The 15,867-nt window shown below is 40.2% G+C and overlaps 1 protein-coding gene across 3 annotated transcripts in view; it reads right to left on the reverse strand.

Moving 5' to 3' along the window:
- Positions 1-2,245: 2,245 nt before the first annotated feature.
- AASS (aminoadipate-semialdehyde synthase) overlaps positions 2,246-15,867 on the reverse strand; it is a 45,199-nt gene continuing 31,577 nt past the window's right edge. For 2 of the 3 annotated variants that reach the window (XM_042467514.1, XM_042467513.1), the window contains 5 exons: positions 15,312-15,407; positions 12,520-12,635; positions 11,497-11,585; positions 10,474-10,650; positions 2,246-7,109 (listed from right to left, as the gene is read on the reverse strand). In XM_042467514.1, coding sequence (XP_042323448.1) covers positions 6,991-7,109; positions 10,474-10,650; positions 11,497-11,585; positions 12,520-12,635; positions 15,312-15,407 — 597 coding nt within the window. In that variant the 3' untranslated portion in view covers positions 2,246-6,990. The remainder of the gene's footprint in view (positions 7,110-10,473; positions 10,651-11,496; positions 11,586-12,519; positions 12,636-15,311; positions 15,408-15,867) is intronic. The other variant, XR_006104011.1, reaches the window with a different exon arrangement.

Below are 15,867 nucleotides of genomic sequence, written 5' to 3' on the forward strand. Positions count from 1 at the left end.
TTTTCCAATTGGGAACCATTCTGTTTCTCCTTGTTCTGTTCTAACAGGAGCCTCTTGTCCTATGTAGATTTCTCATGAGCAGTATCAAATGTAATGGCACTCCCATGTCTTTAGAATCATTCCATATCTTTTTTTGGTCTATGAAGTCAAAGGCTTTGCTGTACTCCATAAAGTGAATATATCTGTTTAAGACACTGGATTGGTTTCTGTTCCTCTACTGAAGTGCAGAAACAGAACAGCTTGAACTTCTCGTAACTGATTTTCAGCATAGAATGTTTATGGAAGCCCTCCACTGAAGTTTTTGTTAAACGCTTAAAGGCCAGTGTTTATTAGGCCATTGGGAAAAACATGAGAAGCCCAGTTTTGGAGAGGTACCAATTTTGGCAGACACCACAAATCTGCGGAGATTGTCCTATTAGTTCATTAACTTAGGCAGATTCATCAAATGATCCTAACCAACAGGGATGACCTGGTCAATAGGGTGCAAGTGGTGGGATCCTTAGGTGGAAGTGACCATGTTCTCTTGGAGTTTGTTGTACAGTGGAAAGGAGAAGCCAGGCATAGTCAGACACGCATTCTAGACTTTAGGAGAGCTGATTTCAGTAAACTTAGAGAAGTTCCTGTGGTCAGGAATACTAAAAGAGAAGGAAGTAAGGAAACATTAGGAGGAACTTCCTGACAGTAAGGGCTGTTCGACAGTGGAACACACTCCTTCAGAAAGTCGTGGAGTCTCCTTCCTTGGAGGTCTTTAAACAGAGGCTGGATGGCCATCTGTTGGGGATGCTTTGACTGAGAGTTCTTGCATGGCAGGGAGTTGGGGAGGTCTCTTCCAACTCTACGATTCTATGAATTGTTGCTGTATAAACAATAAGAGCTACTGATTCCTGGGAATGTAACTATGGAGAGGAGCAAAATGAAGGCATTGTCCTCCACCTGTTAGAACTATGGCCACTAAATGAAATTTCCCTGCAGTTCGCACATTTCAAGCATTGCAGAGAGTAAGACTGTGAAAAATGTCCTAGAAGTCTGTTTGCTGTGCTTGGACTCCCTTGCCTCCCCTGCTTTTCTTTGTATGCCTAAACTATTTCAAAAATTTCAACAGAAGTTGTAACTTACTACAATGCTATGGGAATGAAGGGAGATTGCATTGGGGAGACAAAATTCTTATGGAGGAACCTAAGCCCTCATTTTCCCCACCCTACTCCTTTGCCAATTTTTGTTGAGATAGTGACACTGATGTAAGATGTAAGCAAGGGACAAAGCAGGTTTTGTGTTTGGCTTCTTCTATTCAGGAAGGATAATTTGTATCCTTAGAGTATCTTTTTAAAATAAAACCTTTGTTATTTATTATAAATAATTTGTGATGCGATATTCAAGGGAAGACTTTTTTAAATATGTAAGTTGGTTGAGAAGGGCATAAAACTTGCAGGGGGTGAGAGATTCTTTGAACACGACTCCGGTTCTCACTGTGATCACATGAAGAGAGGTTCACTGCCTTGGAGGCACTGCATACTAGACATCCTTTCATTGGGGTGACCGGGCTGTTGGGTACACTTCTCACTCCCTTCTGCCCTTATCCTCAACCTCATGTCCCTGCCCTATGCCCTACCCAGCATGTCCTCTTCTTTCTCTCCCACCCCCCAAAGAAAAGTTCTGAGTATGCTACGAAACAGTTGCAGTAACGTCTCATCCAAATGAATGACATGTGTGCCCACTCATTTAAATCACTCATTCCATAAACCAAGAAGCCATACCAAGGAGCAAGCTCTGGTTGCAGTTTTCAGCTGGGTCACTCAGCTTGGATGTGTGGGAGTCCAGGGTCATTCTCTTTTGGGATCGTCTGTGGGGAGGGAGCACATGCAAACAGGGCTAGACAAAAGGGACCCATCCTTCTTTTCTGTTCCCTGCCTCCTTCTCATCTGGCAGCCTCCCATGGAAAGGGCTGCTCCTTCTAGATCAGGGCCGGGAATTATGTAGCCATTCAGATATTGTTGAACAGCACCTACCAGAAGCCCTAGCAAACATAACTAATGGTAAGATATTTTGGGAACTACAGTTCAACAACACCACCACAATTTCAACCGCGGTTCTAGGGTTGGAATTGGCCCGTGTCAAATGAGGCCAAGGGCTATGAGAGATCAGACAAAGGCCAAAAGTTTCCCATCCCAGCTTACAAGCCCAAATATAAACACTGCCTTCAGTCCTCAGAGGGCTTTTAACATAATAAAAAGAGATAAGCACAAACAAAAGTCAAATGCTTTTATTTCATATGGCACCGTAGCAGAAGCACCGGATTTCTGTATAAACGCGACAAAATACATAAAATACACTTTTGCCCTAAGGAAAGGGCTCCAAAAGAAGTATGTTGAAATAAGAAACAGCTACAAAGGCACACAGTAACGGCTGGAACAACCTTGCAGTTGTTCCTTTCTGTTATTTGAAGTATTTAGTAATATAGCAGAAAAGCTTCAGTAAAGGACATCTTTTGGTTTGGGGAGTAGGTGCTTGGGGGTAGCAAAGAAGATGGGCAAGAATTGTGGGTTATTTTATTGTTCTTAAACAAAACTCACTAAAGCTGGTTAGTATCCCAGAGCTACTTGATGACTTCTCAGAAAGGTCACTGCCAGTTGGCGAGGAGACATTTTATGTCCCACACTGGCAAAAGAAGTAGGAAGCTGAACACCTGCACACAAGTTTACTGGACTAGGTACCAAATATTGTTTAAAAGGACTTTCCATACACCTCTTTGGACATGTACACCCAGTATTTTTGCCACTGGAACTGTGTGTTTCTTTCAAAAATCTATTGAATGCTTTCAGTGTCTATTGTCAGCAAGAACACTTGTCAATAAACTACTCCAAAACCAAGGTAATGGTATTCGGCAGAAACTCTCCAAAGCACAAATAGATCCTAGACCAAAATAATATAGAACAAACCCAACTATTCAGATATCTGGGCACAGTTCTCAGTGAGTCCCTTTCTTGGAAAAACCATAGGGAAGCAGTAAAACTGAAAGCTGACAAAACAGTCAGAGCTTTGTTGAAATTCTATTACAACCAAGGCAGCCAGTTGATTGAACCAGCCTTGAAAATTATCAACAGCAAAGTTATTGCCCAGATGCTTTATGGTGGAGAAATATGATCAGATATCCACATCAGCAAAGCCTTGGAAATATTACAAAATACATTTCTCCGAAAGCTCTGCACTTTACCAAATGGAACTCCTGCACCTTTTCTGTGCACTGAATTTGGCTGCCCCTCAGTTAAAACAAAAATAGATTTTACACAGATAAGATATTTTGAACATATTGCTACTGTATCAACTAATCGTCTCCCAGCATTTTGTTACTTGGAAATGTGCAACAACCAGTTCTGGAAATCAAGTTTTCAAATTCTTTCACAAATATATAACTTTTCTGAGCTGAACACTGTTATTGGCATGGATAAGAGGCAATTAAGAGAATTCCTTTTTTGGACTGATTCAAGAAAAGATCTGCAGTCAATTAGGAACTTACAATTCTCCTTTTGGTTCTCCTTTTTGAAAACTGAACATTTTAGAGCCAGATATTTGACTCAACTCAAGTCTCCTACTTTAAGAATTGCCTTCACTGAGCTACGACTTCAAGTAATGCCTACTGTGGTTCTAGATGGATGCTACAACGAAGTGCCTTTTGAGAACAGACTATGCATCTGCAGTCAGCCTCAGGTGGAGGATAGTGTTCACTACTTGTTAATTTGTCCATTGTACAGCAACCCTAGAAAGAAATTTTTAACACCCTTGCTGACAAACAAAAGTTGGAGCTCTACTGTTGATTCAGTCCAATTTTGAGTGATACCAATGACTATGTAACACATAAAGTGGCTCTTTTTGCCATGGCTGAAAAATAGATTAGAAAGAGTTAAAAATAATTGCCATAAATTGCTATGGAGACGCCAAGTATTAATTAGATTTTATGATTTTATTGTATATGTTTACTAATATTCAGGAAAAATGTCTCTTTTTCCTTTTGTCCTTTTTAACAGTTAACTATTTTAACTGCACACTAAATGCTGGGACATTTTTTGTCCTTTGTATTCTGTGTCTTTTGTTTTAAATGTTTTATGCTTTTGGATAAGCTCTTTTTGTCATGGCCTTTGGCTTGTACAATAAACGTTAACTTGAACTTATAGACTGATAAAAGTCTGTTTCCCAGCAGTCAACATTAGCTTTGGACAGTCCAGATAGCTGGCCAGTATTTAGATTTAAATCTGAACCACATCAGCAAATGAGCTACTCTGGTGTACATAATACCTCCCAACAACCAGACTAGACAAGTTCATACAATGAACAGGCTGAAATGTAGTGGTAATTGTGTTGGATTTCTTTTCCTTATTTGTGCGCATACAGACCTATTCCAGACAATACAGGCAGATTTAATTTAAGGCCAAACTTGGCTGACATCAACGAGAATCAAGATGTGTGAGTCACTTTAGTACCTGGAAGTGAAACTGCATAATTTACTGCAGGCAAACGTTTGCATAAAGGGGTACTGGATACCTCTTTATGAAAGTCAGGCAAATGTCTGCGTCAAGGGGTACTGGATACCTCTTTATGAAAGTAAGTAAAAGTAAAATTACTAGTGTAAACCAGTTATTGTAGTGTAATGCCACAATAGAATTTTTGAGCATTTCAGCTTTAACTTTTTCAACTATATGAGAAGAACAAAGGGGACAGGAAGAAAGATCAGCACAGCTGGGATGAAATGGCAAGGCACAGTACTTTAGCACAGTACAGAAGACACTTTGGTTCATGTTTACCTCCTTTTAGTCACTGGAGTTTGAAGCAGTGTTCATCTGAGCATGTGGAAGCACAGACTGCACACTCTTCTTCCTTCCTTCATGCACAACCAAACATGTGCTCTTTCTCCACATCATTCCCACTCCCCATGGCTGGAACAAAGAGACCTTTCTTTCAAAACCTGAGTGATCTTGAATAGGAAGTATTAGATATGTGGCTGCATCCAGAAAGTTTCCATTTAAGACAATCATCACACATGTGGCAAAGATCAGAAGATGAGATGCATCTCTCATCACTGATAAATCCCACCATGCTCAAATGATCTCATTTTTGTTTTGATATAATTAAATGAAAGGGCAGTTACAGAACAAGGATACTTGGGATTTCCTGAAAATAATGGCATATGCACTGCAAGACCTGTCCTTAACCTATTGTGATGTCTTTCAAGTATGGAACAAGGAAGGATCCTGGTAAAAACCAACCCATGGGCACTACAATAGAACATATGAGGAGGCATACAGGTTGGGTGAGGCTGATATATATATGGAAGAGGAAATAGAGATATTCCACTAGCAAATGCTACCTACAGACTATAAATCAGCTACCTTCCCATAGCTAAGTATACTATTACTTTAGCTATCCAGTAGATTGAAACATACCAGTAGTTTCAAACAACACAAAATTTGGCAAACGTGGAATTAAAGTTATCATATAAGATAGAGAAAATATTGTCAAGATCTCATATATTACTGAATTGTCTATAACAATAATATTATATTCAGATTTCCATTTCATAGAAAAATATTTTTGGCATAATTTTCTAGGTATTGCAAATCACATTAAGAGAAGCTTCTCTTTTACTAATAAATTGATTAGTTTCCATGACCATAAAATTATTTTCAGACAACAAGACTGCGTGGTACATATCTGTCTCTCTTGCTGGCAGAAGTTCTTCAGAATCTCTGGCAGAAGTCTTTCCCATCCTACGACCCAAGACTCTTTAACTGGATAGGAATAGGTAGAATAAACTCTGAAAAGCTCATGATGAGACCGCTGTTGAGTACCATCTCATAAGTGAGTCCAATATACATTTGGCTTCATTGCTTGCAAACATGCAGTCATTACTGAGATTTGTTGGACGGCACAGTAATGATAAACCCATTATGCATATGGACTGAGTAAAAAAATGATTACAAAAGTTGATTCATTGAGGGTGGGAGTGGGAAGCTATTCCATATACATTTTTAGAAGATGGAGTTTACCAATTTTAATGCTGATTCTTCAGAGGAAACAGTCTAAAAACTGAGGCCTCAGACTGACTCAATAAAACAGTGGATCCCCAACATGGATCCTATCTGCCATTGGACTCCAACTCCAAGAAGTCAAAACCAGCATGGCCAACAATGAGAGAGTCTAGGAACTGTAATCCAATTTTCATTTTGGAACCTAAGACTCACAGAATTAATGGAATGGGGAAACTATCAAAATTTGGCTTTATAAATATTACAACTTTCTGCTGCCAGTGTTATATTTCAAGGGAGACTATTCTATTTAAAAACAAAAAAAAAAATTGAACTTAACACACTTAGCAAATTCTCAGCACTTAAGATACGACTTAAAACATTTAGCATTGTTTCAAGATGCCCATGTACTGTCAAAAGGTTCTCTGGCTTTGAAGGCAAATAGGCCCCATATTATGATGGAATTTCTGTTATCTACACAAAAATTTTATAACAGAGACTGGAAACCTATGTCCCTCCATATATAGTTTGACCAAACTCCAGTAACCATTGGATATACTGCCTGGAGCCAGTGTGTGCTGGAGCCCCAAAATATATGGATAGCCATTCATTCCACACCCCTGCTTTACAAGTAATTCTGTAGTGCAAGCTACTTAGAAATCTAAGCCTCACTGATGAAGTCTTGCTAATTTTGGGGAAAAAAACCTTGCTTCCAGATATGTATGGCCTGGACTGCAACTTTAAAGAAAAGCTACAGGGCATGATCCACCAGGAAATTCTATTGTGCAAGCCGCACTGAAAAAGATTTAAGAGATTCACAAGAGTGTGGCAGAACTGCGGCAGTACGGCTACCTTAATTTCAATGGTCCTATAGATTTCCCAGAGAACAGAGGCCCATAAGCAATTATGTCCAAGCTGCCAATTGTTCATAGAAAACTAGATCCTGGGGAGGGGAGAAGAGATGAAGCTCCCTTTATTGCTTGATAACACTCTGGGTACTGTAGGAAATGCCTTCAGCTTGAATACGTTGGAGTATTGGTCCATATATGTTCTTTGTCAATGGGATGACCATGCCTTTGCTGTTAATTTCACCTAAAATACGAATGAAAAATGTGTTGTTGTTTTAATCTGATACTTTCAGAGAGACAACACAAAATAATAACTTGTGGAACATTGATGTTATGAAGCTACAGCCTTCTCAAACAAAACAATGACATTGACTTCTCCAAGTTAAGGTAAAAATATTACAATTTATACTTTAACTATAACTTGACCTCATGTATAAGTCGAGGGCAGGATTTGGGACCAAAATTATGGATTTTGATATGACTCGTGAATAAGTCATGGGTAAAACCTAAGGTCATGTAACAAAGGATCTAGACGATGAAGCAAAGGAAAACAATGCCAAAGAACTTACAAAATTCCAGCAGGCATAACCGTTTGTGCTCATCCTAAAGGATGGCTGGATGGGGGCAGGAGGAGGGATTCAGTGCTTCCAGTTACTTTCACCAGTGCATAGTTCCTTTTTACTTACCGTATTTTCCTGCCTATAAGGCGACTTTTGAACCCTGGAAAATCATCTCAAAAGTTGGGGGTCGTCTAATGCACCAGATACTGATAGATAATCTTGGGCTTTTTATTTTCTTGCTGCCAAGAGTAGAGCACATTATGCCACAAAACCCACCCCTTTCCCTTTGGCCAAGAGTCAGGCAAAATTGCAGAAGCCGGCGGCGGCGCCATCCCCACTCTGCCTCTTCTTCTTCATAGAAAAAGGGAAGCGCTGGACTACAATTCCCAAGAAGCCTTGTGCACTGCAAATAGCACGGCAGAGGATGAGGCTGCCTGGGCTAGGTGGGGAGGAGGGGGCTAGCTACTTAGGTAGGTGCCTTTGAAAAAATCAGAGTATTAGCTCAGAATGGTGGTAGACCTACCAGGCGCCTCCCTCCCTCCTTCTCTCCCCTCTTCCTTTCCACAGCGAGCCTCGGCTCTTTGTCTCCTCCGTTCCCCCCCAGGTCCTCCTTCAGATGGGACTCCTGAAGGAGTTTGCTGGGAATGTTCTGAGAGAGGGATTGGGAGAGAGAGGTGAATGGAGGCTCTTTTAAGGGACTTTGGACTTCAGCTCCCAGAAGCCCAGGCTATTGGCCAACATGGCTGAGGCTTCTGGGAGCTGGAGTCCAAAATCTCTTAAAGGGAACAGTTTGGGGGACTATAATATTACATATCAATGGTCCCCAAACTGTGCTGTTCAAGAGCAAACTCTGCTTTTTAAGAGGATTGAAACATTTTTAAGGGGTTAAGGCTCTAAGGCAGTGCTTCCCAAACTTTGGTCCTCCAAGGGCTTGGGACTTCAGCTCCCAGAGGCCCCAGCTAACCTGGCAAACAGTCAGGAATTCAGGGAGAGGAAGCCCAAAATATCTAAGCCCAAAGTTTGGGAAACATTGCTATAGGACACAATGCTCCCCAAACTCTGCTTTTTAAGGGGATTTTGGAATTCAGCTCCCAGAATCCCAGGTTATTGGCCAACATGGCAGAGGATTCTGGGAGATGAGGTCCAACATCTCTTCAAGGGCACAGTCTGGGGACCACTGCATAGGGCAAAAGATAACCTCTTGAGTTCTTCTGTACATGTCTTTTAAGGTTTAGAATCATAGAATCATAGAGTTAAAAGAGACCACAAGGGCCATCCAGTCCAACCCCATTCTGCCATGCAGGAACTCTCAATCAAAACATCCCCAACAGATGGCCATCCAGCCTCTGCTTTAAAGCCTTCCAAGGAAGTTGACTCCACTACACTTTGAGGGAGTGTGTTCCACTGTGCAACAGCACTTACTGTCCCTTAGTTTCTCCTAATGTTGAGGTGGAATCTCTTTTCCTGGAGCTTGCATCCATTGTTCTGGGTCCTAGCCTCTTGAGCAGCAGCAAACAAGCTTGCTCCATCCTCAATGTGACACCCTTTCATGTATTTAAACAGGGCTATCCTATCACCTCTTAACCTTCTCTTCTCCAGGCTAAACATACCCAGCTCCCTAAGTCTTTCCTCAAAGGGCTTCATGGTTTCCAGACCCTTCACCATTTTAGTCGCCCTTCTTTGGACACATGGCTCCAGTTTCTCAATGTCCTTTTTGAATTGTGGTGCCCAGAACTGGACATAATATTAATTAAAAATTAATTTAAAAAAACCCAAAGATACACTTTGCACAATTCCTTCTGCTTCAGGGACTCAACGGTTCCACAGTATTTTATCCTCTCAGCATTCCTGTCAGGTAGGTTAGGCTGGTGCAGTGGCTTGAGTGTTGGACTATGGTTCAAAACACACTGAAGAAATAATGCACTTTGAGAGTGCTTTGACTGCCCTGGCTCAGTGCTGGCTAAGTGACAGTTTTCCTGCTAAGCACCTGCATGTCATAACCATTTGAATTAAAATTACTACCATATTTAAATCAAATCTGATGTTTTTTTAATTTTTATTTGGTGTGCATTGGAAGAGGGGTAGCCTTATACGGTGAGTATATCACAAACTCTATATTTTAACTGGAAAAGTTGGGGCTCGTCTTATACGCCCAGTCATCTTATACACCGGAAAATACAGTATTTATTTTTTTTAAAAAATAAAAGTTAAAGTACAGTACTTACACTGACCCACAGATAAGGCGACTCAGGTTTTTGAGGCCAACGTTTCAACTAAAATTTCTAGACTTATACATGAGTATATACAGTATGTATGTACAGGGATACTAGAAGAATCATGGTTCGAGAACCAAAACAGTTAATCTTAAATGGAAATAAGGGGAATAAAAACATACAGGACTATTGGAAATACGAATGGAGATATTCTATGGGAATGAGACTGGGATGGACATGAGACTTATAAAACACATTCACAAGTAAATGTGTCACACGTATTGGGATATTTTAGCTGCTATCCTAAACAGTTACTATATGGTATTATATTACTATATGCTATTATTATGGTATCCTAACTACTGGGAATTTATATTTACTGTCATGACTGTGACCTCAAAGACCTACCATCACATTCTGGCAGCACCCCAACCAAAATGTTCCTGAGGAGCTGGGAATCAGGGTGCTGGGAAATAATGTCTACAGAGCTTTCTTGATCCCAGGGTGCCTTGGGACAAACAGTTGTGGCAGGGCCCCAAAGAGTCTCCAGTGCCTCAGGAATATTTTGGCCAGGGTGCTGCCCAACTGCAAAGGCAGGTTTGGGGTAGACAATAATGGAGTTCCATCAAACTTACAATAACAATGTAGCATCTTGGCCTTTGTTTATTTTCTGCGTTCTCCCCAAACTGGCTCATAGCACAGAGTAACAAAATCAGACCAACTTCGCCAAACACAAAAAAAATGTTTTCCAGGAAGTATTTCAATACCCCACTACCTGACTGAGTAACTTTATATTCAAAGACCCCTCAGTAAACATAAAAATACTCATACATACCATCTAGAACCATCTTTGCTGCAATGGCTGTCGGGTACCCTACAGTTTTTGCCATGGCGGAATAGCCTTTATCATCACCATACACCACAAGACTGACATATTTATCCTCCAAATGACCAGAGGGATGCTTTAGTCCTATTTCATTCCTCATAACTATCATGTCTCGCTCTCCAGGGCCTGAAAGAAAAGACCAAAATCTAAACTTAAGAATTTTACACGGAGGATAAGCTGCTGCTTCAGTAGCAACATATGTAACTGTTTCATAATCTGCACAGGACCCAAATTCAACCCAATGTGCTTTAAGATACCCTGCTCTTATCCTCCTACAGTTTGCTTTTCATCATAAACAAAAACCTTATCTTTTTCCCCTCCAAAAGATTGTTATACTAATTACATAAACAGTCCAGACATTTCAGTGCTCTGGTGATAACTATCCAGGTATGTCAGGGTTATTCACAATTTGTACGGGATATTCACCTTCCTTGTCATTAGATTAATACTGTCTAAGAATGCAGAAGTTCTACTTTTCTTTACTGCTTGCAGTTATTATCAAATTCGAGAAATTATATAGTTTTTGGTGGGTTTTTGCTGCCGGCAAAACGTCAGGAAAAAAACTCTTCTAGAACATGGCCTCATAGCCCAAAAAAAAACCACAAAAAAATATGGATGCCGGCCATGAAAGGCTTCAACTTCACATTTAGAAATTTTACTTGAGAAAGCATTTTTAAAAACGTACTTAACAAAAAGAGAAAGTATGCCATAGCTATAGCTCCATCACTATGACACCTGATCCTTAGCATTCATAATATCAGGACCCTTGGGATGTATACCAGCAAGTCACAGTCACCCATCTGTATCCACGGATTCAACTATCCACAGCTTGAAAATGTTTTGTTAAAAATATATGAATTCAAAAAAGCAACCCTTTGATTTTCTGCCTTGGTTCTCCTCTTCCCCTATCCTAAGGAGTTACAATGAGAAAACAAATCCAGTCAGTCTGGAAGCTGAGAGTGTTTCACATACCATAGGACAGTTTGGCCTCCATGTGCTTGGCCAGTGCACCCACTATACTGTCTGCTATTGGAACAGGTTCATCTCTGAGTAATCCCAACCTGAAAGGCAGAGAAAATGACGACACTGATCAGGACATTCAAACAATCTTTTTAGAATCAATTTAGATATGGAACGCATAAGAACAACAGGATGCCACCACATAACATGGAATAGACATTTGGCTAATGAAAGCAACAAAGGCGAAGTAGGTGTAAATCAACGGTAACAATTCTGCTCCACCTATAGGTTACTGCCACAGTGTCCTTGTATTGGCTCCTCATTGCTGCCACACTATTTCATGGTATTACACCTTCAATTTTGAGTGGTTCAAAACAATCGTTAGATAGATCAACAGCAGTATTTTTAGGAGACATAAATTATGTTGTTTGTATTTTATGTAGAACAGGTGCCTGTTGTTACTTAAAACAAATGTTCTACCTCTTTCTGGCTCTGGGTGTTTGTCTTTTGGGTAATACCTTCATCCAACACCAACTCTGATTTAGTTTCAGGTAGTATTTCAACTTTCCTTCTTTCCTTGTTATTTTTGATATCTCTCCTCCAGCTTTTTGCCATTCACTGAAAGCTTACAGTTGATACCTGAGAATTTTTTTTAAAAAATTAGGTGGAAATATTCTGAATTCTGAAACTTTTTGTTTCCATCACAGGGATACTTTCAGAGATATTTTGTTATGATGACACTAATCAAGTACAAACACAAATCAAACAGAACAAAATATGAAGGCTGGGTAGGTCTTCCTTCTGGTAGGCTTCAAACTTGATCTTGACTGCACCCTGTGGACATGGGGCATTTTTATCTCCTGAAATATTCTGGAATTCTTCTGATGCCTGAAAATACCCCCATAGTCACTCAATGCAAGTTTTAAAATCCATTTGGATGGGGCTTAATTACAGTTTTGTATCATATCCCAGGATGCTAGAAAAGAGCTTTAAAAGGGCAGAGATTTAGACCAACTACATAATCTCCTGCCATACCATTCCACTGCCTCCAGTTGCTTTTCATCCTTATTCAGTTTGTGGTAGACAGCATCACGGAGATCTTCAGATCTGGCAGTCTGCTGAAGTCCAAGTAACTTGCACATTAAGTCTTTCTAGGTGTAAAAAGAAATTACAAACCAGTGTATAACTATTTGAAAGTCAAAGAACTACAGTATTTTCTGGTGTATAAGACTACTTTTTAACCCAGGAAAATCTTCTCAAAAGTCAGGGGTCGTCTTATATGCCGGGTGTCGTCTTATAGGGCAGGTGCTGAAACTTCTGAGCCAGACTGGAAAATCTGCAGTCGCCGCATATGGTGGGGGGAGCTCAAAAACGGCTGCAGCCGCAGCCGCATCTCCTCCATATGTGGTGACCGTATGAAAGCAGCAAGGGTGGCGCTGTACAAGTACAGTAGAAGAAAATCTTGGAGACAGGGAGGGCTGGGCAGGCAGGGAAAGCTGACCAATCCAAGCAGGCTTTGTATATAACAAGGTTTCCTGCTAAGTACCTGCATGTCATAAGCATTTGAATTAAATCAAATCTGATGTTTTTTAAAAATTTTATTTGGAAGAGGGGTAGTCTTATATGGTGAGTATATCCCAAACTCTATATTTTAACTGGAAATGTTGGGGGTCGTCTTATACGCCCAGTCATCTTATACGCCGGAAAATACAGTATTTTGAAATTGACCTGTGCAGCTGATACCAAAAGTCTGATTTAAGTTTTTTAAAATTTATTAATTTATTTGATTTATCTCTTGCTTTTCTAGAAATAAGAGACCCAAATCAGCTTACACTGTTACATGAGAATAGGTAAAACAAAAAAATTAAAACCATTAAACAATCCAATTGAAATATTCATTTGGAACAGTTAAAATGTATTAAAAATCGTATTACATATTAAAATAAAAACATCTATCTACCACTACCAGTTAAAGTCTTTGCTGACTGGAGAAAAGAGGAGACGGGAACTGAGACTGCCTTGAAATGGAGATCCATAGCATAAAAGAGCAACCAAGAAGGCTCTTTCCCATGTCCTCACCAGAAACATACGCATCTGAGGAAGTACAACCTCTATCTTTTAGTTAGCCTCAAAGGTGCTACAAGATTCCTTTGCATACTGATTTTCCAGATTAGCACGACTCTACGATAAAGAGAAAGTCATCCTCAAATAACTTGTCTCTGGGAGTTTATACAGGTAGATATGATCTTTCAAATAATCTGGACTTAAGCTGTATAACACTTTATAAATCACAAATCATTCTAAAATGTGCTCTGAAACAGAACAGTAGTCAGTGAAGTCATTTCAGCAATAAGTTACATGCTCCCTATAATCAGCACTGGTCAGTAGTCTAGCTGAATTTCAATCATTAATTTATTACGGTCATAGACCAGCATAAGTGGTCTAGATGCAGCATATTGAACCTGCTGAAACTTCCAAACAGGCAATCCATTGTACAGTGCATTACAGTAATTCAGAGGGGATGTAATTAAGGGATGTGCCACTGTAGTTAGATCTGACATCTGCAGGAATGTAACTGGCACACTAGTGTAACCGTGCAGATGCACTCCTGGCCATTGCCAAAACCTGGGCATACAGGCTCAGAACTGAATCCAAGAATATACCCAAGCTATGAACCAGCAATCTTAGGGTAAGCATAACCCCAGCCATCACAAGCTGAATCCCTATTCCCTGATCTGCCTTTTGGCTGACCAGGAACATTTCTGTCTTGTCTGGATTAAGTTTCAACTGTTTGGGTCTCATTCATTCTATTACTGACAAGAGATACTGGTTTAATCTCTAAACAGCTTCCTTGGAGTCAAATGTAAAAGAGAGATCGAACTAAGGGTGGAAACAAACCCCAAAGCTCCAGACTCATGCATATGTTAAACAGCATGGTGGTCAGAACTGAAATCTGAAATCTGCAGACCAAACCAATGGCCAGGATGCTGAACATGAGCCAATGTAAAACAGTGCCTTCAAGTCCAGCTGAAGCTGCTGAAAGGTTCAGGAAAACCAACAGCAACATACTCCCCTTGTCTAGTTCATGATGTAGATCATCTACCAAGGTGACCAAAGCCATCTCTGTCCTATAGCCAGTCCTGAAGCCAGTCTGAAATGAATCTAGATAATCCATTTTAGCCAAGAACTCCTGGAGCTGGAAAGCCACAACATGCTCCAGGACCTTGCCAGGGAAAAAAGAAATACTGGAGACTGGTCAACAGTGGCCTAATAGCATAGGGATTTAGGGCCCAAAGAACATAACAAGACTAGTGAACATAATCCTGGAGGTAATGATTAATGCAGTATTTATGACACATTCTGCTCTTGTGTCCTTTCTTGGCTTTCCTCCTGATCCCTTGATGCTCAGGGCCTGGAACAAAAAACAATCTCGCTGTCAGCACTTGGTTATAGAAGGCATTTATGATTGAGGGATTCTGGGGATCCAGAAAGGGTAATGTTTCCAAGCAGTTCAAACAGAAACAAGTCTTCTTCCCCTTGATTGTCAGTTTTGGGAGCATGCGCACAAATGAAAAACTGGTCCCATTTAAAGTAACATCAAAGAAAGGATGACTCATTAGGAAAACAGGTAAAACTGCAGTCCACAAGGTGTGCAAATAAAACTTCGCTGACAAAGAGTGGGAAGAAAACCATCATCCCAGCACAGCCCCCTGCTGTACACACACCAGATTCCAAAATAATTATAGGTGTGGCAGGCCCAAATGGAATATTATTTTGTATCAGCTTAGTGTCAGCAGAAGCCTTCCAAGGTCCTGAGCAAGACTCACCCAGTTTATAGATGGTGCTGTTGCACTCAGCATAGGACATGGCTCTGGACTGATTAGCCCTAATTTCACAAAGCCTGCTATGGCTTTAGAATAACCCTGGGAAGACAAACAGAAGATGTCAGAAAATTACATAGAATTTAAGAACATAAGAAGATACTCTCAAAGGCCCTTACTTGTGGGTAAAGCAAAATGCTAAGAAGTAACATGTGAAATCAAATAAAGAGGCTACTCTCTTAACAGCCTTTCTGTGTTTCCCTATACAGTGAGACCTTGTTATTCACTGGGGTTTGATTCCAGAACCCCCTATGGATAACAAAATCCATGGATGCTCAAGTCACATTAAATACAAAGGCACAGCAAAATGATGTCCCTTACATCAAATGACAAAATCAAGGTTTGCTATTTGGAATTTATACTTTTTTCAAATATTTTCAAACCATGGATACTTGAATCCATGGATAAAAAATCCATGGATATATACTTCCTACAGTAGGCAGCAAGTTATTTGTAGCAATTCTGAAGACTGCTTTTGCAATCCTGCATAAACACACATTTC

This window comes from Sceloporus undulatus, chromosome 5, assembly GCF_019175285.1.
Source record: "Sceloporus undulatus isolate JIND9_A2432 ecotype Alabama chromosome 5, SceUnd_v1.1, whole genome shotgun sequence".
NCBI lineage: Eukaryota > Metazoa > Chordata > Lepidosauria > Squamata > Phrynosomatidae > Sceloporus > Sceloporus undulatus.